General features: G+C 40.5%; 1 protein-coding gene across 3 annotated transcripts; it reads left to right on the forward strand.

The window, feature by feature from the left end:
* Nucleotides 1-4,271: 4,271 nt before the first annotated feature.
* LOC114565118 (uncharacterized) lies at nt 4,272-25,570 on the forward strand. 3 transcript variants are annotated; one of them, XM_028592981.1, is made up of 25 exons: nt 4,272-4,347; nt 8,513-8,642; nt 9,136-9,297; nt 9,454-9,591; nt 13,795-13,946; nt 14,859-14,962; nt 15,058-15,247; nt 16,315-16,446; nt 17,238-17,381; nt 18,465-18,600; nt 19,489-19,639; nt 19,724-19,866; nt 20,424-20,535; nt 21,034-21,097; nt 21,227-21,430; nt 21,556-21,701; nt 21,871-21,989; nt 22,554-22,675; nt 23,039-23,136; nt 23,486-23,619; nt 23,817-23,941; nt 24,069-24,214; nt 24,424-24,526; nt 24,637-24,773; nt 24,942-25,570. In XM_028592981.1, the coding sequence occupies exons 2-25, from the start codon at nt 8,513-8,515 to the stop codon at nt 25,072-25,074; spliced, it is 3,225 nt and encodes a 1,074-aa protein (XP_028448782.1). In that variant the 5' UTR covers nt 4,272-4,347; the 3' UTR covers nt 25,075-25,570. The 3 variants fall into 3 exon arrangements, with proteins under 3 accessions (XP_028448782.1, XP_028448783.1, XP_028448784.1); XM_028592982.1 differs by lacking the exon at nt 9,136-9,297; XM_028592983.1 differs by lacking the exons at nt 4,272-4,347; nt 8,513-8,642; nt 9,136-9,297; ... (1 more) ...; nt 13,795-13,946; nt 14,859-14,962 and having other exon boundaries at nt 15,157-16,234.
* The last annotated feature ends 146 nt before the right edge of the window (nt 25,571-25,716 follow it).

Below are 25,716 nucleotides of genomic sequence, written 5' to 3' on the forward strand. Positions count from 1 at the left end.
CTTCATTTTAAGGGTTCACATTTAAGGGTGCGATGCCACATGGGTGGCAGTGAAGGTCAGGGGCCTCGACGGACCAGACCCGGGCGGCAGACGCTGGCTCTGGGGACGTGGAACGTCACCTCTCTGTGGGGAAGGAGCCGGAACCGGTGCGGGAGGTGGAGCGCCTACCGGTTAGATCTGGTGGGGCTTACCTCTACGCACAGTCTTGGTTCTGGAACCATACTCCTGGATAGGGGTGGACTCTTTTCTTCTCGGAGTTGCCCAGGGTGTGAGGCGCCGGGCGGGTGTGGGGATACTCACAAGCCCCGGCTGAGCGCCGCTGTGTTGGAGTTTACCCGGTGGGACGAGAGGGTCGCCTCCCCACGCCTGCGGGTTGTGGGGGAAAACTCTGACTGTTGTTTGTGCATATGCACCAAACAGGAGTTCGGAGTATTCGGCCTTCTTGGAGACCTTGACTGGAGTCCTGCATGGGGCTCCAGTGGGGACTCCATTGTTCTGCTGGGGACTTCAACGCACACGTGGGCAATGATGGAGACACCTGGAGGCGTGATTGGGAGGAACGGCCTCCCTGATCTAAACCAGAGTGGGTGTTTGTTGTTGGACTTCTGTGCTAGTCATGGATTGTCTATAACGAACACCATGTTCGAACATAGGGATGCTCATAAGTGTACCTGGTACCAGAGCACCCTAGGCCAAGGTCAATGATCGATTTCATAATCGTTTCATCTGATCTGAGGCCGTATGTTTTGGACACTCGGGTGAAGAGAGGGGCAGAGCTGTCAACCGATCACCATCTGGTGATGAGTTGGGTCAGAGGGTGGGGAAGACTCTGGACAGACCTGGTAAGCCCAAACGTGTAGTGCGGGTAAATTGGGAACGTCTGGAGGAGGCCCCTGTCCAACAGACTTTCAACTCACACCTCCGGGCGGAGCTTTTCGTGCATCCCTGTGGAGGCTGGGGGCATTGAACCCGAGTGGACAATGTTCAAAGTTTCCATTGCTGAAGCTGCGGCGAGGAGCTGTGGTCTTAGGGTCTTAGGTGCCTCAAGGGGCGGTAACCCACTTAACACCGTGGTGGACACCGGTGGTCAGGGAAGCCGTCCGACTGAAGAAGGAGTCTTTCCGGGATATGTTATCCCGGAGGACTCGGAGGCAGTTGCAGGGTACCAAAGGGCCCGAAGGGCTGCAGCCTCTGCCGTGAAAGAGGCAAAGCAGCGGGTGTGGGAGAAGTTTGGAGAAGACATGGAGAAGGACTTTCGGTCGGCACCAAAGTGCTTCTGGAAAACTGTTCGCCACCTCAGGAGGGGGCGGGGAACCATCCAAGCTGTGTACAGTAAGGATGGGACACTGTTGACCTCAACTGAGGAGGTAATAGGGCGGTGGAAGGAGCACTTTGAGGAACTCCTGAATCCGACTAATACGCCCTCTATGTTAGAGGCAGAGCTGGAGGATAATGGGGGATTGTCGCCGATTTCCCAGGCGGAAGTCACTGATGTAGTCAAACAACTACACAGTGGCAAAGCCCCGGGATTGATGAGATCCGTCCAGAAATGCTCAAGGCTCTGGGTGTGGAGGGGCTGTCCTGGTTGACACGCCTTTTCAACATTGCGTGGAAGTCTGGGACGGTGCCAAAGGAGTGGCAGACTGGGGTGGTGGTTCCCTTTTTAAAAAGGGGGACCAGAGGGTGTGTGCCAATTATAGGGGTATCACACTTCTCAGCCTCCCTGGTAAAGTCTACTCCAAGGTGCTGGAAAGGAGGGTTCGGCCGATAGTCGAACCTCGGGTTGAGGAGGAACAATGCGGATTCCGTCCTGGTCGTGGAACAACGGACCAGCTCTTCACTCTCGCAAGGATCCTGAGGGAGCCTGGGAGTATGCCCAACCGGTCTACATGTGTTTTGTGGATTTGGAGAAGGCGATGACCGGGTCCCCGGGAGATACTGTGGGAGGTGCTGCGGGAGTATGGGGTGAGGGGTCTCTTCTCAGGGCCATCCAATCTCTGTACAACCAAAGCGAGAGCTGTGTCCGGGTTCTCGGTAGTAAGTCGGACTCGTTTCAGGTGAGGGTTGGCCTCCGCCAGGGCTGCGCTTTGTCACCAATCCTGTTTGTAGTATTTATGGACAGGATATCGAGGCGTAGTCGGGGTGGGGAGGGGTTGCAGTTTGGTGGGCTGGGGATCTCATCGCTGCTCTTTGCAGATGATGTGGTCCTGATGGCATCATCGGCCTGCGACCTTCAGCACTCACTGGATCGGTTCGCAACCGAGTGTGAAGCGGTTGGGATGAGGATCAGCACCTCTAAATCTGAGGCCATGGTTCTCAGCAGGAAACCGATGGAATGCCTTCTCCAGGTAGGGAATGAGTCCTTACCCCAAGTGAAGGAGTTCAAGTACCTTGGGGTTGTGTTCGCAAGTGAGGGGACAATGGAGCGGGAGATTGGTCGGAGAATCGGCGCAGCGGGTGCGGTATTGCATTCAATCTATCGCACCGTTGGACGAAAAAGAGAGCTTAGCCAGAAGGCAAAGCTCTCGATCTACCGGTCAGTTTTCGTTCCTACCCTCACCTATGGTCATGAAGGCTGGGTCATGACCGAAAGAACGAGATCCAGGGTACAAGCAGCGAAATGGGTTTCCTCAGGAGGGTGGCTGGCGTCTCCCTTAGAGATAGGGTGAGAAGCTCAGTCATCCGTGAGGAGCTCGGAGAGCCGCTGCTCCTTTGCGCCGAAAGGAGCCAGTTGAGGTGGTTCGGGCATCTGGTAAGGATGCCCCTGGGCGCCTCCCTAGGGAGGTGTTCCAGGCACGCCCAGCTGGGAGGAGGCCTCGGGAAGACCCAGGACTAGGTGGAGGGATTATATCTCCAACCTGGCCTGGGAACCTCGGGATCCCCAGTCGGAGCTGGTTAATGTTGCTCGGGAAAGGGAAGTTTGGGGTCCCCTGCTGGAACTGCTCCCCCCGCGACCCGACACCGGATAAGCGGACGAAGATGGATGGATGGATGAACCAAATAAAGGTTGGGAATCACTGGTCTAAAGCACTGCTTCTTAATCTTTTAAATTTGTGACCCTTTGTAGCAAAGAAATGCTAGTCACAATCCCTGGTATCCGCAGGTTGCATATGTTTGAGATGTGGACAATTCAACCAAAATGTGATGTTCCTTCTCAGGTTGTTTCATTTTTTGTTGAGGCCTGAAAAGTTAGACTCACTGGTGTTTCACAAGAAGAAGAAAAACATGTAAGAGAAGACAGAAAATACACAGAACAAAATGTATTTTCTTATTATTTTCTAACTTTTGAATCACTCATAAGTTAACCACTTTATTGATGTATCTTGTTAGCCCTGTAGAACAGTGTTTCTCAAATGGGGGTACGTGTACCCCTAGGGGTACTTTGGAGGACTGCAGGGGATAGGTGCCATTTTTTGCAAAATGTTTTTCAGTTACAAGGCTGTGGTTACTTCTACTGTCATTTTCTTCACTTTTTTCAAAGTTTTTGTCCCTGCTTTTGAAGGTTTTGTGTCGCTTGTTTTGACCTATTTTTGCCTTTCTTCCTTTTTTCTGTCTTTTTTTCTTCAGTTTTTTTTCTCTTTTTTCAAAGTTTGTCGCTTATTTGAATTTTTTGTCACTTTTGTCGACCTAGTGTTGCCTTCCTTCTTTCTACTTTTTTTTTTTTTTTCAAAGTTTGTATTACTATTTTCGACCTATTCTTGCTTTACTTCCTTCTATCGTCTTTTCCCCAGGTTTTGTTTCAAAAAAAAAAAAAATCAGCATTTAAATGACATCACTGTATTGTTCCTCTTTATATATAGATTTATTTTTGTATCCGACGACGTCCGGCTTGAAATTTTGCAGTGTCTAAATATTTGATAGGAAAACATGTGTTGTTAAGAGCCCTGCTTTCATTAAAATCACAAATAATACTCTAAGTATAAATGTGTTATAATCACTGAATGGTGTTTTAACTGTACATTAGAAAATTAAAGCGTAGCTCTCTGTGGTTATAAATAATAACATTAATCATGACTCAATTTCCTTGTAAGTAAGAAGACTATATGACACATGCAATAATACAGTCAAAGATATTTTACTTTTTTGATTAAATAAAAACATATCAATAAACTAAACATGTCTGGCCCTTGATGTGATTCTTATTTTCAAGTGTGGCCCTAGTGAAGTTGAGTTTGATAACTTCTAGAGGATAATGGACAAGCTGACCAACACATTTACAAACATTTGATGGTGCTGCGTTTAGTAACATTTTTAGTAGTTTCGTTTTTCTCTAAGCCACACCCTCCGATGAATAGAAACTGAATCTAAACAACCGTCCGTGTCCCGTGATCTCTGATACAGTTAAAGGTACGATTATTCCCTTAATGTTTTTCTTTTAGAAATTGAGTAGATTTGACTAGGCCTATATTGCAGTTTTTTGTAACAACTGAATATGTGTATTTTCCTCAAGTGATCCTAATTTATTGAATTTGCTGAGCTGTCTTGCTGATGTTGTTACTCCAAGACAAATGGCGTATACTGTTGGTGTTTCTTCGGGCTCTAACGGGGACAACATGAATAAGAAAAGTTTTTTTGTAACGTTACAGTTTTTTTATTTTTTTTAACTTGTCAAGTACTCAAGAAAATGGTGTGAGTGACAGAAAAACAGGGGGTAACGATTACACTTAATTTCGTTACAGTCGTGTTTTGTGTAGGCCTACTTGCATATAACATATATAGGCTATATTTTCACAAGTAACCTATTGTACTTTCAAGTTAGCCTGACAAGCCAGACCCACATCAAGATGTAGCCTGCCGCTAGGGTGTCTAGAATTCTAGGCTACTTTCAAGAGGCATCCGTTACAAAACAAAAGTCACGTGAAAACAAATCCAAATAAATAATGTGAAATTGAAACACAAGAAAGGAGCCAAATCAGCTGCTGCAGCAGAGAAGAAGCTGCTGGTGTGTCTGTAGCTACCATATTATACAGTCTATGGTTTATCTGTCTGAAGCTGGTGTGTCTGTTCACCTGTCTGTCGGGGTATGGGGAGGGGTGTCACGGGGCATGCAGTTAGTATATAAATAGTAACAATGTAATAAAAATCAAGGATGACGGTATTGCCTTAATGTTAGCATTATTGTACCTCGGCATAGTTAAAAACAAAATGTTGCATCGACCTTAATGAATCACTAATTTGATGCACCACCAGGCGAGCAAGCAAGTGACCAAAATCTGCAAAAATAAATCTGAAATATTGCAACAAGTAGAATTTCCATTAAACTTTAGTTTACACATGCAATTAAGCCGCCGGTAATTGTAATGACTTTTTTTTTTTTTTTTTTTTTTTTCTACCAGCACCGTCATCAGGTATGTTAGCATTGTCATTGTGAGCATGTGGCGGTGGTTAGACCAATGCCATAGTGGTTAGCATGCTGACCGTATTATTTAGCTCCAGGCCATGATGGCTGTAGACATTCCGAGGCTGTTCAGGGGTTAGTTTCTGAGTTTGAGTGCTATCATCAGGGGGCATTAGTTATGATGCAAGAGCCAGGAACCAGGAAGAGCCACTTAACAAAGGTTTATTTCCACTCAAAACTATGGTGCAAATGATAAAACAATACACGCGGGCTTGTATTTCAGCTGCCGCCCCGGCCCCATGTTAAAGTAAAAGAGAGTGACGGAGGGAGGGCAGTCTTTAAATACGGGGTGACCAGCTGAACTCAATCAGGTAATTAGGGGTGACAAAGTGGAAGCAAGAACAACATGAGGAAAGGAAGTGAGGTAGATGGGAAGTGCCAAAGTAAGAGATTAGGGATCTTTAATACAACAACCTATGTAAATAATGTTGTATACATTGTGGGCTGCGGTTGCTGTGAAGTCTATATTGTTAAATAATCTTGCCTTGGTGATGTTTTATTATTCTGTTGATGCAGAAGTAGTTATTTAATATATGAAGCCTGATATTGCTTGTGGCACCCTCCCCTGTGTCTATAGCTCTTCTTTTTTTTTTTTTTTTTTTTTTTTTTTTTAGTGTGGCCATTCTTGTTTAATTGTGAGTTGTGTCCTCATTTCTGGTTAAATCCAGTAAAGCTATACAGAGGAAGAAAGTATGTTAATAATTAGTCTATATCGCTGACTTTTCATTTCCAGGATTGTTCAGGTGCTACCGGAAAGTCCGCCAGATGTCCCTGATTTCGGCCAGATGTCCGTTACCTTCCTTCTCTTTGTGTTGGCATTTTAAACTCTGGTCGGTTTATGAGAACTATGGTTAACTGACAGCTAGCTAGACTATCTGTCCAATCTGAGTTTTCTGTTGCACAACCAAAACAACTTTTGAACGTACAGTACACGTTCCACCAAAACAAGTTCCTTCCTGAGGCTATTTTGCAGAGGCACCTTTGCTCAGTCCGGCGCTTAGCTATGGGCTGAAATATGTGCCACCAGAAACTCAATTTGAATCATTAGGGCCCGAGCGCCGACAGCGGTGAAGCCCCTTGAAACTGAATGACTTATTATTCCTTCGTCACCCCCTACAAAACTTGACCCGTTTAAGGTAGAGTCTTATGTGAGGTAGGGCTGGGCGATATATCGATATAAAAAATATATCGATATATTTTTAAATGAGATATGGAATTAGACCATATTGCATATATCGATATAGTTCAAATGTGATCCTTGCTCCCATAGATATATACACAGATGTCGCCTTGAGGTTCTAAACATACGTCAAAACCGCCGCCATCTTGGAACAGGGGTCCGAAGCATTCAGATCAACGCTAAAGATGCCGGACTTTTGTACTGCTTAATTATGTTCGATAGAAGAAATGAAAAGAACAAACAGCAATGAATAACATTTAACAGGTGACAATGTGTTTTATGATTATGTATGCCGCCTTCGACCAGCAATCTGAGCTCCGGCGGCAGCGGGAGGCTGAGAGCTCCGTGGCCGGCCGCAGCGTCTCTTCCCCCGGGAAAAACACAGCTTTGCCTCGCTGCTGCGCCGGTCCCCGCTGATCCAAATCGGACCAGCCAAAGACAGAGTGGTGATCGGTAGGATCTTACACGTATCGGCGGAAAGTTCCACTAAGTTTGCCGGCGGCAGGCGGACGGAGAGAAGCTACAGCGGGGCAGCAGCAGCTGCAGGATCTGGAGCTCAGTGCCCGTTAAAATGACATGTAACGCATAAATACATACAGAAATAAATAGTGGAGGAAAGAGCCTGGACATTTCAGTCTGTTTTAAACTTCACCTTGAAGCAGAAACTCTTAGTTCAGAAGGGTAAAGTTTCCGTTTGGACTCAGATCTGTGAACCGATCATAATAAATATTCTTTGTATTAACACATTAATTAGTTTCTTTGTTTTGTAGTCGATAGTTCATCTTTTAGTTTACTTAAGTGGAAGCAGTATCAAGTGGAAGAATGGGACTATAAACCTAGGCTTACAGGCATGAGGCATTACATTTTGAACAAAGTAGATTATATTAATATCAAAAGCTGAATTGACCTTTGGAACGAATCACAAATATGGAGCTTTGATTTCAAAAAAGGTACTCCTGTTATACAGTATTTAGGTTTACATTTTATTATTTGAACAGCTGAGCATTTAATCATGAACCAGGGGAAGAAACCGGTTTATTATTTATTTGATTTTGCAACTGTTTCTATGAAACTACTTGTGACAGGTCATATTTGATTTTGGCTTTGACTGAACATTTGCTCTCACTTTGCGGAAAAAAATATCGGGATATATATCGTATATCGATATTCAGCCAAAATATATCGGGATATGACTTTTGGTCCATATCGCCCAGCCCTAATGTGAGGTATCAATTAACTCAGCAGAGACTTCCTTTTTTATTGGTAATGGTTTGCCCCGACCCCTATGCTTTGGCCATGCCCCCTTTCACAGCTAATGAACAGTGTGACGTAAAGTCTTGTTTGAGGTATCATATAACTCAGCAGGGAGTTCCCTTTTCATTGGTGACGATTTGCAGTGTCTGAGTGCTGGGCAAATGCAAGGTCGCAAGGAGTGGGTTCCGCCAGTAACCCCGCCGCATGCAGAGGCGTGAGGGCCCGTCCAACGCTGCTTGCAGCTTTTAATTTATATTTGAATTGCTAAACTTGAATAATTGCATTGAAAAACTGAATTTGAATAGTATAATTTGAAATTTAATTTATTCGTTTGGAACTGAAGTCCAGTATAATTTTTGATCCTCACTGACATTTCAACTCTCTATATAGCTTCACATTCAGTTCTCACAATTCAATTTCAAGTTACTGTGATAGACATCTGGGTAGATGAAGGAAGAGCAATCAAGCACAGATAGAGTTCAGTGTTGCAGATATACAGGACTCTTCTTCGGCCAATCAGCCCCCTACGTTTTGGGGCACAGTACCCGCCATGAAACAAGGAAGAAGTGCTTGACTTGCCTTGACCCAGAGACTGGCGTGAACTCTATTGATCTGTGCTCGATTGCAAGTATTCTAGTACTCTTTCTCTCAAAATAAAGTATTTTGATGTCTTTGTTTAGATGGATGCAATATTTAACATACTTGAGCAGTTCAGACTGGACTCCTTCTACAACCAGTTTGTCCAGTTGGGCGTAAAGGAAAATGTGGATTTCCTGGATGGCGTAACAGATGCAGATCTGAACGATATTGGTGAGATGAATCTCAGCTTAAAACCAAAGACTGTAAAAACATGTTTGGCTGCCACTCAGTGGAAAGTAATTAAATCTATATAAATCTAATGTTTTTGTAGTCTGAACATGTTATTCACTTGCACTTTTCATTCAAGGCCCATTGCACTTGGTGACCAGAAATATATAAACCATGTACATGGCAATCCAGTCCAATCCAATACAACCCCCCTGTAGTAAAAACCTTTTTTGTAAAATGTTTTGATAGACGTGTTTCTAGGGTATTGTTTTTGTCAGTTTTATTAGATGGCAGTTAGTACTACAGTGTGTTTTATACAATGTTTCTAAGTGCTTCATTTATTATTATTATTTTTATTATTATTAATGAAAAATTGTGTTTAGCACATCACATGTCAGTAAATAACTACATTTTTGAGTTAAATCTCCACTAAATTATAAAAAAAATTATTAGTATGTATTTTATTAATCAAATACATGCATATACATTTTTACAGGTTTAAGTCATGTGGAGAAAAACCGTTTTTCAGCGATGAAAAACTTCATTGAAAGAGCTCTTGAGCGCCAAGATCAAACTTTGACGCCTGTGCAGAAACCATTGGAGTCGTTCTATCTGCAGTACACATATCCCAAATGTCCTCAACCAAAATGTATTGCAGGTAGTAGGAACACATTTTTTATATCAATTTCTGCTCATTAGATGAACTTGGGCCAGCCACTGACTTGTTGATGAATGTGATGATTGTGTTAGTGATCACTGTGCAGACATCGACATGCAACTGAACAGCTTCACAGTGGTTATTTTGAACTTACAGATATGGATCCAGCACAAAACACACTTGAGGATCTGATGTTGAGGATTGGCCATCTTGAAAGTGTTGGAAATTCAAAAGGAGTCTGTCTTTACACAGTCGATGGGATGCCCTTGACAGATGATCCCTACTTTAACACATGTGAGTAGACCTGAACAGTGATGGACTGAGATCAAAAAACGGCCCTTGCATTTACAACACACCGGCCCTATTTTTATCAATAACATACGTGCAAACTAGTCGCCTTTTGGTGAAAATCACCGTTTTGAATGGGGAAAATGTCATCCATGTGAATCGTGTAGATCCGAAGAGTTTTTTTTTTTTTGGGGGGTGTCCGAGACCCGGTGCTAATACGTCACCGGTGCCTTAATGACCGTTATCTACCGGACCAAATAGCAACGCAGATTTTGGTGCCTATTTAGGTGCCACTTAAAGTTTATATTGCCAAGATAATTTTTTTGTCCATTGTTTGTTTTAATTGTACTGCAGTGACCTATAGATGTACTGAAGCATCCATCATCTTGGGACTCCAGGGGCCCGTTTCAGGAAGGAGGTTTAACAAACTCTGAGTCTAACCCTGAACTCTGAGTTGATTTACCCTGAGATGGGAAACAGAGTTTTCGGTTCCAGAACAGCTGATTTGAGTTGGTTCAATCAACTCAGATTAGGTTCACTCAGAGTTAAGCTCTTGCACCACCACAATAAAAAGGCAGCATGAATGGAGCCATGATACTACAATTCACCATGGTAACAACCACAAACAAACAGGTTGGCGGAAATACTCAGGCACACATAGGCACAGCCAGTTTGAACATATATATTTTGTTAAAAAAATCAACACAGCGGCTGCTGCAAAAGAGAATTTGCGTGGGAGAAAATTGCTGCTAGAGTGAATGTGTATATTCCAATATAGTGTAGATCATATTTAACCATAAGTATAATATTACTGGTGAAATGGTATTGAACCTATAATCTATTTCATTTAGGTGCAGTACTGCAGGCGAAAAAGTCCTAGGCGTACTAATCCCATTCTGTGGCTACAGCACCATCATTAACAGGATTATAATTCATAATCTTTTATTTCAAAGGGTTTACATCATTCACCTGCAATACTGTGGAAGTCTTTTTTTTTTTTTCTTTTCTTACTGGTTTGTGTTCAGGGAACACTACAAAAACGTTTAAAACACGCTTTGGAGCGAGTCACACTCTTCTGACAGCTCTGCATAGAGTGGCTTTACTAATATGCTCCGCATCACCAATGTTGTAAAGAAAACTGCCGTTTGCAAAAAAAATGTAATGTGACACAAATAATCTGCTGGGATGTAGAGCATGTCCACGATGGGTGAAGTTAGTGATAGGAGGACAGATAAGGTTATGTAGGCTACATATAACTGATAGACTGGGAAGAAAAACAATACCGCTCAAATAGGAAGTTATGTGGAAATTAAAATATGTAGGGGCCTCAATATCATCTCCAGACATATTTAACTCCCTGCGAAGTAATACAGCTTCTTCATCAACGGGATCGTTGCCTAACATGGTTAATAAACCAACACTGTTTTTTATTTTTTTATTCATGCATATGTAGGATTCTCGTAGGGTACAGATTTGATCATTGGCAAATTATCAAAGATGTTTTATCAATATTAATAAAGTTATGAATATGGTTATTAATAACTTTATCAAATCAGCAAACAATCAAAACGGGGCACCACCCTGCAAGTCAGGGACCAATAATCAAACTGTGGAACAGTCTCATTTCTGTGGTAATCCTTTAAAAAGGAAATAAAGGAAGGGGTGAATCCAAGCACGGACCTGATCGACCAGCAATTATTACAACAAGTACACAAATAATCACAAGCAACTGCTAATTAAGTATAATAAGATTTATTAACGTCACAATTATCAGTAGCTAATCAATAATCCTTCAATAATAAACTTATATATCTTTTACAATATCACAACCAAAACAAAGCAAAAACAAAGCAGCATGGACACGTCTGTGTGAGTGTGTGTGTGAGAGAGAGTGAGTGAAAAAGGAGGGGCGGTGTCGAAATGTAGTTCTAACACAAAAACAACTCCAAAAATGGCTACTCCTGTGAGCTGCACAAACTATTTAGCCTCAAGAGGGCGGTAGTGGTGCTGCGTGCCCGGGGAGGGGCTGAAGAAGCCGAGGGGGTTGCTAGGCAATGCGCACGCTTAGCCTAGTATGCTAGGTCATGTGTTAGCTCTGTACAAGGTGATGCCGACTCCACGTGTGAAGCTAGCACTGTTAGCTCGGGAGCTACAAGCTAGCTTGTGTCCGTGTAGGTGTATGTGTGTGTGTGTGTGTGTGTGTGTATAATTAGTAAAAGGAGACAGGGTAAAGAAGGGAAAACACTCTGATCTTAGTTATCGATAATGACCCGCCCCCCTCAGCTACTCAGGTCTGGACCACACGTGTAGTTAGGACAGACTGAGACTTTTGACTTACTGAGAGAAACTTTGGTCATTATAACCACTCCAGTGGCTAACGGCTGATTTCGCGATTCTATCGCAGACAGTAACTAAACCTCCGTGAAAGGAGTGATTTAGCAGGTAGCGATTACAGTTATACCCAGCTACTTAACACAACCTAATCAACCGTATCATGATCACTGATACATTCACAGACCAGATTAATATTCACATATGGACCAGTACATGATTAAATCAGATCACCTTAATGGCAACAAGTGGTAGCGAACCCTTTGCTCATTAATAAACACACTACTTATCTCTGCCCAGACCTTCTTACGGTGTGTTCAGTCCGTTTGTTTCTGACCATAGATTTCCACAGAAATTAAACAGAACGAATCCCTTGGCGCTCGTGGACAGCCACGGAGAAATTTCCTCCAAAAAGGCAGAAAGGGGGAAGTTTAGTCGACTTTGAGAAGAAAAACTTTGTTTCCTTCTCACTGCAGATATGAAAACTCTGGTGCGTTTTCAAGGATCCACCGAAATAAAATCCACTTTCTTAGAGTTAGCAAACTCAGAGTTTTCACTAAACCTGCTTTCTGAAACAGACCCCAGAGGCCTGTACTACGAAGCAGGATTTGGCATTAACAAGCTAACTTAAGGCTCAACCCAGGATTTTCTGTACTACGAAGGTGGATCAGTTGTTATCGGGTTCAGTCGCCGTGGTAACTCATGCTGAACACCTAACCTGGTTGGGAGCAGGTTAAGTTGGAGATCAGAGATCAACCGGTGTAAAAGCACCGCCTACTGACCAATCAATAGGTCAATTGATAACGGCGTCACCATTCTTAAAGAAGATCAGGCGGAGCTCGGTGCAGAAAGAGAGAGAGGGGGAGAGAGGGGTGTGCTCATAAAAGTTAAAACATTTAGAGACCAACAACCCCGTTAACATGGGTATTTTTATGAAATATAGCCTATATATTTTAATGGGAGGGAATTACGTATCGGCTTCTTGAGCCGTGTGTCGCCAATGCCACATCGGTTTGAATTATGTTTTTATATTTTTTATTTGCTCTCATGATCGCTTCCCACTGCCAGGGTTGAGACTGAAATAATAGGCTAAAGCAACGACAGTTTATGGAAAGCACAAATGTAATTATGTTTATTGTATATTGCTTGTTATGACTGATGGGGAAGTGATATTGGAGTTGTGATTTAAACATCTACAGCGTTGGCTTTTTTTTTTTTTTTTTTTTTTTTTTTTTGAGAGCTTTCCTTCCTGTTTTAGGATGCAGCGACTGTATTGCGTTTTCCCTGGAAAACCGAGTCTGCGTCCTTCATATTTATGTAGAATTATAATTTGCTCTTCTTATACATATATATGCGGCTTTGGTAGATGTTTGCGATTGGTCGTGGTGCGCTAACACCGCCTCTTTTATGTGAACGCGCGCGTCTCTAGATTGGACAAACCTGGGTTGATTGAACTAGTTGATAACCACCTTCGTGACACTGGTTATCCGGGACCGCAGTTGTTAGGGTTAGTGAAGCCGGATTACTGAAAGAAATCCAGGCCATGTTGATCTTGCTTCGTAGTACAGGCCTCTGGACTCAGCTCTTTGTTTTGGTTTTACAGCCCAAATCTTGTGGTTCAAGCAGGCAGCTGTTTTCAGAGTAATAGCTGTAACAACAGCTGTACACTACCAACTCACCTCCACGGAGACAGAAACACTTAGAAATTTAAAAAGACGGATATAAAAAAGAACGGAGCTAAAAGGAATGAATATTTAACTGGAATTCTTCAGGTGGCCCGAAACACAACTTCAAGTAAATTTCAAATTTTACTCTGGATGTGTAAGTGTTTGCTAATACGTTCACCATGTCAACTAAAAATGTTGTCTTCTCATACAGGGTCTTTGAAAGACAGACATATTCAAAGTGGATCTGTAATTTATGCCATATTCACACCAAGGGAAAACCTGAAACAGGCTCCTCAATTACCAAAGCGAGAGGTTGTCAAAACCCATGGAGGCAATGTGGTTCGATGCCACGTCATGCTCAAGGTGCGTCTTAATTATATTAGTCATGATGCAGCTAATGATTATATTGACTAATATGGTATATTGATATTGTACAAGCTGAATATGTTTTGCTTTATGGCTCTACTTTAAAAAAATATATATTTACTGATCATATTTTATACTGCCATTCTGGGGATCACATCTCTCTTTTAATCACACATCATAAATACTTTTACTTTTTGTACAATTGTAACAATTACAACTCTTTAGAAATCAAATTGGTGCAAATAGATATAACCATCAGACATCACTAAATTCATGAAATGCATGTAAACTTCATCTTTCTAGTCCAACTACTGAATGCAGTGCACAGAGCTCTAAGATAGGGCTCTAAGATGGCATTGTCCATTAACCACTTTGGGGATTGCAATGGATTTTTGTAACATATGATATAAACGTATACATTATTTAAAGCTAGGGATGCACCAATGCCTTTTTGTGAGACCTAGTACATACTGAATGAACGTTATTGAACGTCCGTTACATTCAAGCCATTGCCGTGAAATCACGGCAACAGTTTTCTTGTCATTACTTAGAATTCCTCATGGGGGCGGTAGAATCTACGCACTATAGCTTTAACAACCGTTAAACAGTGCAAGCATGTATTTGGTAAGAGCCTCTGTTATTTTTACGGCCAAAAATCTCTCTAAACAGCTGGCTCCTCTTTCGTCGCCTATACCTGCTCGACGGAGCAGTCGATGTCACGTTGCTATGAGGTGGTAGCGTGTGTGGTAGTATTGTGTATGTGGTAGTGATTTTATGATGAACTACCACAGTACGAGTACATGTGCACAGTATAGGACCAATACCCGATTCTGGCATTGGTATTGGTGCATCCCTATTTAAAACAAAACTGGTCTTTTTTTATAATTTGTATTTACTTATTTCTTACAGGGAGACTTTGAGGTGACAGTGAACTTGGCAAGTGACACCATAACCAGTCTGAGACTCAAGCTGGCAAATGAAAGTGGAATACCAGGATATGTCCTACATTACAAGTATCTTATGGCTTGTTACCCTATTTTTCAGTAGTCAGATTTCTTTTCTCATACAGTACTTCTGTCTTCATTCTCTCCTGTGCTTATATTTGCAGAGGTCAAAATTGTGATGGTGACACTCTGCAAAGTTGTGGGATCTCTGAAGAGTCAACAGTTAACTTCTCTTTGTCCACCTTTTCTAATGAGACTTCATGCAATGAGACGGTCTTCATTAATGATTTTGTGCCTTCAGTCCAACAAACCCAGAAAGGCATCAGTGTGTTTTTGTCTTCACTTTTTGTTGTTGTAAGTTTTATTTTATATTATCAGTACTTTATACACTACCGTCTGTCACGGATCATGGAAAGTGAAACTTAAATATGTCATGGGGCGGTTGGATTTATTCACTCACTTTAAAAATTTATTAAAAGCTTCTTTCTTTTCACTTCATTTTTATTTACAGCAATATGTTATTTATATCATAATAGGCTATTTATTAACATATTGGGGGGAAAAAAAACAGGAAAACAGGTCTATGTAAAATCTGACATTGACCGCCCCCATATATCCAAATTGGCATGTTTCTCGTTTCATAAAGCCCAGTTCAGTCAGACCAAAAATTTGCAATGAGACAAAACGGTTTTAGAATGCTGCAGCGTTCAGAACCAGCCTGGAGGCTCAACGAGCGCCCGCAAGCACCGTATATGGTCGAGCTAGAGAGTGACTGAAGAGATTGAGCATCCTTAGAAAAATGCAGTGAAACAGAGAAATATAACGTTTTCACTGTTTCAGCTCCACTAGAAAAGCATCTGTAACAAGTATCTCACTATCACTAACATTATCCACATTCATATTTACAAAAAGGCCTGAAAGTCCGAAGTTAGAACGGAAGTACAAAGATGCTATGAAGATGATACACTATCTCGTCGCATTGGTGTGAACTGGTAGGTTTCAGAACGTTGCAGACCGGCTCAATACAAGTAGCTGCAAGTTTCAAATTGTCTCTCTGCAAATCTTTGGTCAGGACTTGGCTTTTTGCCTCTGCGAAGAGTCAACTGTAAGACTGGCAGTTGAATCGGGCTCCTTCAATCAAATATTTGACTATTCCGTGTCACCCCTAGTTTTTTACCACGCCAGCATCCCAAGGCATGCCAATTTCGGACAGTCGGTCAGTTCACCTCTTTGGTCCAATATTTCAACAACTATTGAATGGATTGCCATAAGATTTGGCACAGACAGCGGCCCTAGCATAGCTGTAGACTCAAAGTAATGAAACAGATTTGGAAAAAAATGGTAAGTTGCTACATTTAGTAATGTTAACCTTCCTTCCCCTCCAAGCTTAATCCTGCTTTAAAATTTTTTTTTTTTCCAAGAAACATCATTATTCAACAGAGAAACTGAAGAAATTGATTTCCTACCTAAGAAAACTGACTGGATGTAACCCTCTTGCCCAAAGTTTGCATCAGTTATTCTGCAGGAATGAACCGCTAACCAGGAATCAGAAGGTAACCAATATGAGCCGAAATAGTTCTGCCTGTAATTTCATTGTACTTTTTGAAGTGGGTGTTCTCATGTGCTGCATTACGTTTTGAGGATTTGCACGTTATGTAACTAGTCCTGTGGAAACAATGTTGTGCAAAATTGCTGTGCTTAAATTTTTTTTAAATTAAAATTAGTTGAGATCCATCTAGGAACAATTTTCTGCAAAAATAATAATTGTTCACCTTCATTGGATTGGTCGCAGCAGATATTTTAGCAGGTCCGATTTCAGATGTTTAGGGATGCAAACTTGTCACCTTTCGACAAAATTTGCCAATTCGAATCCGAAATAGGTGATCTACGTGATTCGTGCAGATCCTGAGGCATGTGTTGATCAATGAAGACAGAGTAACGGACGTGTGTGTGTGTGTGTGTGTGTGTGTGTGTGTGTGTGTGTGTGTGTGTGTGTGTGTGTGTGTGTGTGTGTGTGGCCGATCTGCATCCAGCACTGGACCCATTCATATGAGTCAGGTATCACTCTGTTACAGACTTTAGGCTTTGTTTTATTATTTTAACTTTTTTATCAATTGATGGTTTTTAGAATAGGCCCACCTGTTTTTTTTATGAGGTGCTGCAACACCCCTACTTCCCACATCTACGCAGTATGTGCATAAAAAAAAAATTGTTTGCATCCCTGAATGGTCTGCGTTGTTTCGGGAAGATGTTTCCTGTAATTTGGTTGAACTTAACCTGTAGACAATGACTTGTGCTTTCACCAGTACCCATTTCTTTAGCTGTACTTGTTCTTTTGATGTAGATTGCAGTTGTTGAAGGCTTGTACATACTCTTCAGAGAGCTTTTGCCTCAACATAAAACGCAGCAAGAGGAGAAACCCATTGAAGACCTGGATGTCTTTGAGAATTCACTGTACTGCTGGGCACATCTCTTATCGGAAGCAAAGGTATGAAGATACTGAGGGTTGACTAATATAAGCTTGTGAACGGTGAAACCAGTAATTATTATTTTTTTTTTTTTAATGAAGTTGCGAGCGTTTTTTTTTTGTTTTTTTTCCTGCAAAGTCACAATGATTTGCAGCAGGTAGACAGCGCTACAGTAACACATTCTGACGGGTCACAGATTTCTTTGTTACACCGAAAAAAGCCAGTGGCATATGCCAGCGGAACCAGGTAAAAGGAAGCATGAGATTTCTTTATATAGGCCTAATTGTATTTTAATGTTATTTTAGAAGTTATCTGTTGTAGTTATGGCTGATACTGGGGCAGGAACAAAGGAAATTAAACAAACTGCTAAAAGGGAAAGTGAAAGACAACTGGCGATAAATGAGTGAACTTCGGTCGGGCTTTAACAGATGGGAGACAATTACGGGATTGTAAATGATTCACAACAGACCCAAATTGGCCCTGAGGTATGTAATATGTCTTTTTCATTCATAAAATAACTTTACAGTGCTTGTACATTAGTAGCCGACATTAAATTACGCCCCCTTTAAATTAAATTACGCCCCCCTTCCATTTAGCGCAGACGTTTTCCTTTTTAAGTCTGTGTTTGTGTCGGCTTACTATTTTCTTTTCCTTTGTTTTCTTTCCCCTATATTGTTACTTGTGTAAAGTGTCCGTGGGTTTCATTTAATGGGCTTTATTATATTCTATATTATACTGTATTAAGTTATTACGTTGGTTGCTTCAACAAACTCCTAATGCTTTGGCCCATGACACAGTGACAGGGATACCCGGTTTATCTCACGAGACATCCAAAGTAGGCTAAGTTACCGTATGCAACACTTGAAATGCAACAATGCATCTGTAACTTATTCTTTTATTGTAATGAATGATTTTCTGGTTGAGCAAAACCTTCATCGCGACGCTAACTCGGTAATACAGCATTGTAAAGATAAGACCTTTTACAACAGCAGGTGTGGTAAAAACACTACGACTTTTGTCCAAAGCGGCCGCTAGAATCAACACAAACTGAATGTTACATATAGCCACTTTAAGTAATGATCACTTTTTCCTTATTTTGACAGAAACTGGCATCAGATCAGGAGATCTACGCACCAATCACTCTTATGTCTGAAGATGGCAGCCGCTTCTCTGAACCAGTCAGAGTACCTGGAGTGCCTGGAGCCTTTGAGCGAGCATATGTTCGGCAGAAAATCAAAGGTAAAACTAAAACACCATGACTTTTCTACACATTTTTACGTATGAGGAGCTGATCATAAAATATGTCTATAAAGAAGCAGAGGTCTTTTTTACTTTTATTGGGGAGCAGCTACAGAAAATTAATTTGTGCTAGCTTCACATGAAAACTGTAAAAGGGTCCATGCCGCAAGGTATGGACATCTTTCTGCCCTTTTGATGAACTGATCCATTTAGAATACTGTGAGGAACCGTAAAAAGAAGCAGCCTTGAAATTAGCATAGAAGATCCCATGCCCGTTCTCTAAAGTAGACTCTGAGTTTACTTTTGCAGAGCGATAGCGGAAGAAAAAAGCTGCCTGTAAAACCCAGCGTCAGAACGTTAGAGTACCGCCTCTCTTAATTTGTGTTTTAGAATGTAATCAATGTGAAACAATAGTAAAGTAAGCTTTATTTCTCTCTGTCTACTGTACAATGACAATTCAAGAAAAACAAAACATTTGGTCTCAACTACTGCCAGAAAACACTTGGTTATGTTGTAACCTTGGTTCTCTGAGTGAGGAGACTCTCTCTCCACCATACATATGGAATAAGTAATGGTGTAACTGTTAATTATAGAGGAGAGAAGCCAGTTATCTGAATTTGTGGCAAAACCTTTCAGTGCTCGGTTTTCATTTTGGGACTTTCGATTGAATAAAGGACTATTTTTTCGGTCTTTTTTCTTCATTGAAGTTTTCTCTAAAATAGTGTTAAAATCTTGTCTCGATCTCATGAGCTGGCTGTCTCGTCACACCCCTAGTTATTTATACAAACTGACATTTACAAAACATACATTTTTCTTTCAGAACTGTCCTTGTTTTATTCAATTATCTGGTATTATCAGCTTCACTTCATTTTCTATCCTTTGTTTTAGATGGAGAGAAAATTCCAAATTGCACTGAAGACGTTTTGCGAGAAACATCAATACAGAGAGCCAACGACATTGAAAAGGTCTTGCTCAGCTTGCCTCCATTCATCAGAAATTATGCTCTTTGGATTCACTGTGACAACACGGCTGGTCAGAGGTATGTATTGTCAATGTTTTACTTTTCTTAAACAAGTTTTATTTTTGGCTTTGAATTTCACTAAACTGTACAATTAAATGGCAGCTTCCAGGTAAACATGGAGAAGACCTTTGGAAGTATGATGGAAGAATTACAATCTCCTGACAATCAATACATCAATGTGACCCCACCTCTACATCTGAAGGAGCTAGGACAGTGCGGGTCACGCCTTGTTCTACTGAGTGAAGGTAATCACAACCTGGATGGGTCATTTCTGACTCTGCACATCTATGTTTCAAATGGTGTTGTTACTTTTTTAAAGGGTAAGACTCACTGGCGGTGTATGATGCACATTAAAACTTTGTGCAGCGGTTGTTTCCTATATAAGCCTGTACACTAAGAAACAAGGATCAACCAGTAGTGGAAATGAACATTAAGTCAAGTACTGTATTACGCTTTTGAAGTACTTTACTTCTGAACTCTCAACTTATGCAACTTTATACTTCTACTGAACTACATTCAGAGGGAGATATTGTACTTTTCACACCAACACATTTATTTGACAACTTTAGTTACATTTATTCTAGGTACAAAAAATACACTTATCACATATGATGCATTATTTATAGATTAAGGCCCTGCAGACTTTTATTTTTTTTTATTTTTTATTATGCGCTAAATTCTAAACCAGTCTGAAAGGAACTTCTCACTGGTTTCCATATTGCCTCTGATATTTACTACCATGTTTGTGGTAAGCTTTGTAATGTAAATTATTTAATTGTGTTATTTTTTGTTTTTTTGTCAGACAACATTGGCGTATGTTTGAATAAAGAAAAAGGATCCCCTGATATGATCGTAGTGCATGATTGTTTGGATGGCCAAAACAAAACCGTGGATGTGAATGAGTTGGCAGCCAGGTAAGTACCTGTTTTACAGTATCTTGAATCCACCTTATGTTTCCCAGCATCATGTGCTCTGATGAAATATTTTTTTCTCTTAAATTCCTGTCTATTGAGGAATTGAGACTGTGAATTATTGTATAATTTACATGTTGTATGAAATAAAGGATGCAACTGTGGAAAACTTTACAAAAACAGTTTTTGTAAGCGCCTATGTGGGTGTCTATCATTTCTGTGTAAACATCCTATAGTTTTTATTTTTCTTCTAGTTTCTATAGCAGTTTGAATTTTGCCTGCACAAATTGGAAAGAGAAAGTGTCACTCAACCTTTGTTGTTTCAATACAGTAGCACACAATGCTTTAAGAACAAATTTAGCAGCAGTAAACTATGAATCGTGGTATGAGCAGTAAACTAATGGCCAGAGCCACAATGTTGCTGCTGATTCATTTTCTTCTATTTACTGTAACAGTCACAATACCATTTTTCTGACTGACGGTTTTTGACATTTAACACAGGACTGGAGACCTTAGCGATGACCGAACATTTGTCACAACCAGGACCCCAAAAGAGGCTATACTGGTAACACTTGTCTCTCTCTTGTTTTGATAATTGAATGTAGGACTGACAAGGGAACACAGGACACACTTGGCAGCTATACTATGATTATTCTTGACCTAAATTCATAAAAAAAGTGTACATTTTCATTAGGTGTTGATAGACACAAGCTCCTCCATGGAAGAAGAGTGCTATGGAAGTGCAGAAATCAAGAAGATCAATGCTGTGAAGGAGCTCTTTGACAACTTTGCAACAAGGACCATGGCTTATGATTTTTATCATGTCATCGGCCTTGTGAAGTTCGACTCCCTGGTGAAAATTCTCCACACGTTTACTGAAAATCTGGAAAGGTTCAAGGTAAAGTCATTAAATCAGAGCTATCTTGGATCTGTCCTTTTAGTACAATGTGCATCTGATTGTAAAGCAATGATAAACTTAAATGTAAAGTGATTTTATTTATTTATTTTTCTTCACATTTGTAGGAACACGTACACAACATTGAGGCCAGTGGATGTACTCTGCTGTATGACGCCCTGCGACGTGGGGCATGTGAGCTGGAAAAGGTCAAGACGAGGTTCCCAGATTGTAGACTTCGCATCATTTGTCTCACTGATGGAAATGATTCTGGGTAAATCTGTTCTAAGCAGTTTTGGTACCTTGTTCATACTTAACTGGTTAGTACATATATTGATACTGTGAGCAGTAAGAAAATGTCATCAGCAAACATGACTTTAAATTGTCAACTACAGATTGTGATATTTTTAAGTGAGTTGACATAATCTCAATTCTTCCCATAGTTCCTCAATAGAGCCAGATGTTGTTACAGCCAAACTGCTAAAATCTAACATCATTGTGGACTCTGTACTTCTTGGAAATGTGGAGAACAATATGCTTCATGGAATCAGCAATGCAACAGGTATGGCATCTTTGAAAAACGCCGTTCTTATGCACCTTTCCACCAAAATTTGCGTGTATATGCAGGTTTTTTAAAACTGACAAACCTGCGTGGGAAAGGGCCCAAAATTAGCGCATCTACCCGGGTGTCCTGCTCAATCACTGCCGATCAGCACTGGAGCTGTTAAATACCTGTGCCTACTGCAGATCCATTTGACCCGGCAGTGAATACAGATTGTAAAAAGCCAGATGTTGGGGTTTTGGCCAGTAGGAAAGGGGTATATTCACTGTAATCATGCATTAAAATGTGTAAAAAAAAAAATACTATGTACAGTATATGCCATCAAACTTTCTGCAAATTCAAGAGATCTCCTCCAACTCACTGTCTTATTTAGTGTTGTTGACTGTTAACTTCACCTTATCATTGTTACACTCTTATGACCAGGTTCAAGGTATTGGACAGCAGATGGCTCAAGCATAGATCTATTGTTGTTGGTATAATATTTGTTTATTTATACGTTAATATGTACTCTGCAGACCTTTTATTCAGAAAATTGTTAATCTCTCCACCTCACATTGCTTTCAGGTGGTTGTTGTTTCAAACCACAGACAATCAAAGAGGGTCTGAAGCTCTTTGAGATTGAGACAGTTCTGTCTTTGGAGCAGAGGAAACTCAAGGAAAAACTTGACCCATCTTCCATCAGTCAGGTTAGTTTTATAGGTCATCGTCCACCATTATGTTGGAAGTGATATGGAGATGAACACATTACAAAAAAGGATCAACTTTTTTCTTAATTGTCACATACACATAGTACAATGTGTGTATAAAATAAAATAACCGAACAACTGCATTTAACCCATACACAAGTATTAGGAGCAGTGGACAGCTATACATACAGCATCCGGGGAGCAACTTGGGGTTCAGTGTCTTGCTCAGGGACACTTTGACATGTGGCCGGAGGAGCCTGGGATTGATCCTCCAACCTTGTGGTTGAGGGGCAACCACTCTATCTCTTTTACATGTTGTGTTGATGTGCAAATTCAAATTAATTTGTTCCTGTCATTTTATAGCATAGTTTGTCCAACATCTTCATTACTCATGGGTATGACGAATGTCCAGAGACATCTTTGCCAAGCCAGTTAAACAGCAAAGTGACAGTGACGGAGAGGTGAGTGATGGAAGCAACAGTTCCATAGGAGCTGATAAGAAACTTGTTCAAGTAATGTTATTAGGACCATATCCATCTGCTGATGACCACTTCTGAATTGTAGAACGACGAACAAGTTAACAATGTAAAGGTGTCACACATAAAAAGAGGCATTTGCTTATAAATATATTTGTTGATCAGTGTAAACTACTAAGTCTACAGCCAAGCTAGCAGCTCTTAGTCTTATGATTTCAAACTGTAATAATAATTATAGTGTATTTTTACCATACTATAATGACAAACATGTTACTTATATTTACTGCCTTAAAGTGTTTGCATTACATTTGAAGCATTAATAATCATTCTATAGTGCCCTGAAAAAGAAGCTTAAGGAGTCAAAGGGGTGGTTCCTGGAGAAGGACAAACGTGTCCTGGATGAGCTAAAGAGTCTGCATTGTTACCCACATCCCTTCTTCAGAGTCTTTCCATCGGAGTCAGACTTTAGTAAGTGGCATGTTTGCTCATTTTTTTGGGGGGGTGGGGGGTAGCCACATTTTTTATTGTATAGTTCTATGTACAAGATGTGTACAAGTTGTGTTGAAACACAGTATACCTTGTGTTTTTTGTTTTTTTTAATTCATGCAAATGTATTTATTTTTTAATAGCGACAAGGTTTAAGATTTTTTTTCTAATCTTTTCAGCATTCTGGAGGATTCTCATGCAAGGCCCTCCTGACACACCGTACAAGAAAGGAGTGTTTGAGCTGTACTGCCACTTTGGTCCTGACTACCCAGCGAAGCCTCCACTCATCCGCTTTGTCACACAAGTATCCTGCCAAAATACAAATAACTGAGAAGTTATTTAGTATATATGTAGACGCACATTGCAATTGTTAACATTATTAAGTAATGTTATCTGTTAGAGATGTATGTGTTTTCTTAACACAATGACAGGTGTACCACTGCAATGTTAACAGTGTGGGTCGCATCTGCCACAACATATTTGACCGCAACTACAATGCCCACATCACCATGAGAGAGCTCCTAGAAGCTGTGTATGGACTGCTCATCATCCCTGAGCCTGCTGATCCACTGGACAGGTAAGTTGCGTGAGTGTGTGCGTGTGTGCGTGTGTTTTAAGTATTTGACTCACATATTTATTTATTTTTTGAAGCATTGTGTGTCTCATTTTTTCCAAGAGATATTTGCTATGCTGAGAATGTTTTTGACCAATTTCCAAAGTTCAGACTATTTTTAGTCTACTTGTGTTGAAAAATAAAGTATTTGACTCACATTTTTCGTTTTGCAGCATTTTGGCTGAGGAATTCCTGACGAGCCGTGAGACGTATGAACTAGAAGCTGAGAAACATACAGAGGCAACTGCAGAAAAGTCACTAGATGACATGGAGAAAGTAAATGAGCTATATATATAGTGGTGGATATCATTTGTCTTGCATATAAAAATGTATTTCACGTTTTGCAATAACATACTGTTTTGTTTCTTTTCTTTCTTTATTTAAAGCAATTTGTGGAGTCTGTGCAACAGTTTATACCCCAACATCTGATCTGTCCACTCACCAAGAAGATGTTTGTTGATCCTGTAAAAACGGTGTATGGCACCGTGTATGAACGCAAGGCCATTGAGGAACATCTAAAGCAGTGAGTTTGTTTATAATAATGAGTAATCTGTATGGTTACCTAAATGACTGATACAGTTTAGAAATCACATGGTTGTATATGAACCCTTCTTCTCATGTCTCTCAAGCACAAAAGGACTTATCAGCTTCATTGCCATGTATTTTCAGTTGACCGTACACTCTTTTGCAGACACCAGTACGATCCGATGGCTGGCCCCGAACACGTGCTTGAAATGAGTAACATCAGAGCGGACCAGGACATGAAGAAAATGGTGACGGATCATCGTTCTCGTCAGATTCAGTTTGACGTTGCAGCTGAGTAGTGTTCTTTTTTTTTTATCCGGTTCCTGTGAAAAAGGAGATTGACCATCTACTCATAATTTGTATCAATAGAAGTTGTTATTGTTATTTAATTTATATTGGAACATTATTTGGTCAGTCAGTTGGGAAGTGTTAGTGCAGGTTATTTTCATTAATTTGACTCTTTTCCTGACATCACTTCTACTTTCATATGAACAGTGATGGACAATTTTTCGTTTGGAGTTGATTGTGCTTCTAACTTTTGATTGTTCGATGTTCTTTTAAATGCTGTCCTAGTTCCTTATTTACAGTTTTATCACTCAAATATATTGTAAATAAAAATAAATAAAACACATCAAAAATATTGGTGTGTTATAAGTCACACGCACACAAGTGGGACTTTTATACAAGCATGCCATAGCCTGATCTTTATGTGAAAGGAGTAATTCATATTTTTCACTTTGAAGCAAGGAATGTTAAAGACAAATATTTTCTCAATAAAATAATTTTCAGAAAGAATTGTTGATGTTAACTTTCAAATGGTTCAATTTCTCTTTACATTGTAATTAAAATTTGTATATACAATATAACGTTTGAGTTGCAAAGTTTGTAAAGTATGACAATTAAAATTGTTCAGGTGGCAATATTATTGTATTGGCAATATT

This window comes from Perca flavescens, chromosome 12 (assembly GCF_004354835.1).
Source record: "Perca flavescens isolate YP-PL-M2 chromosome 12, PFLA_1.0, whole genome shotgun sequence".
Classification (NCBI taxonomy): Eukaryota; Metazoa; Chordata; class Actinopteri; order Perciformes; family Percidae; genus Perca; species Perca flavescens.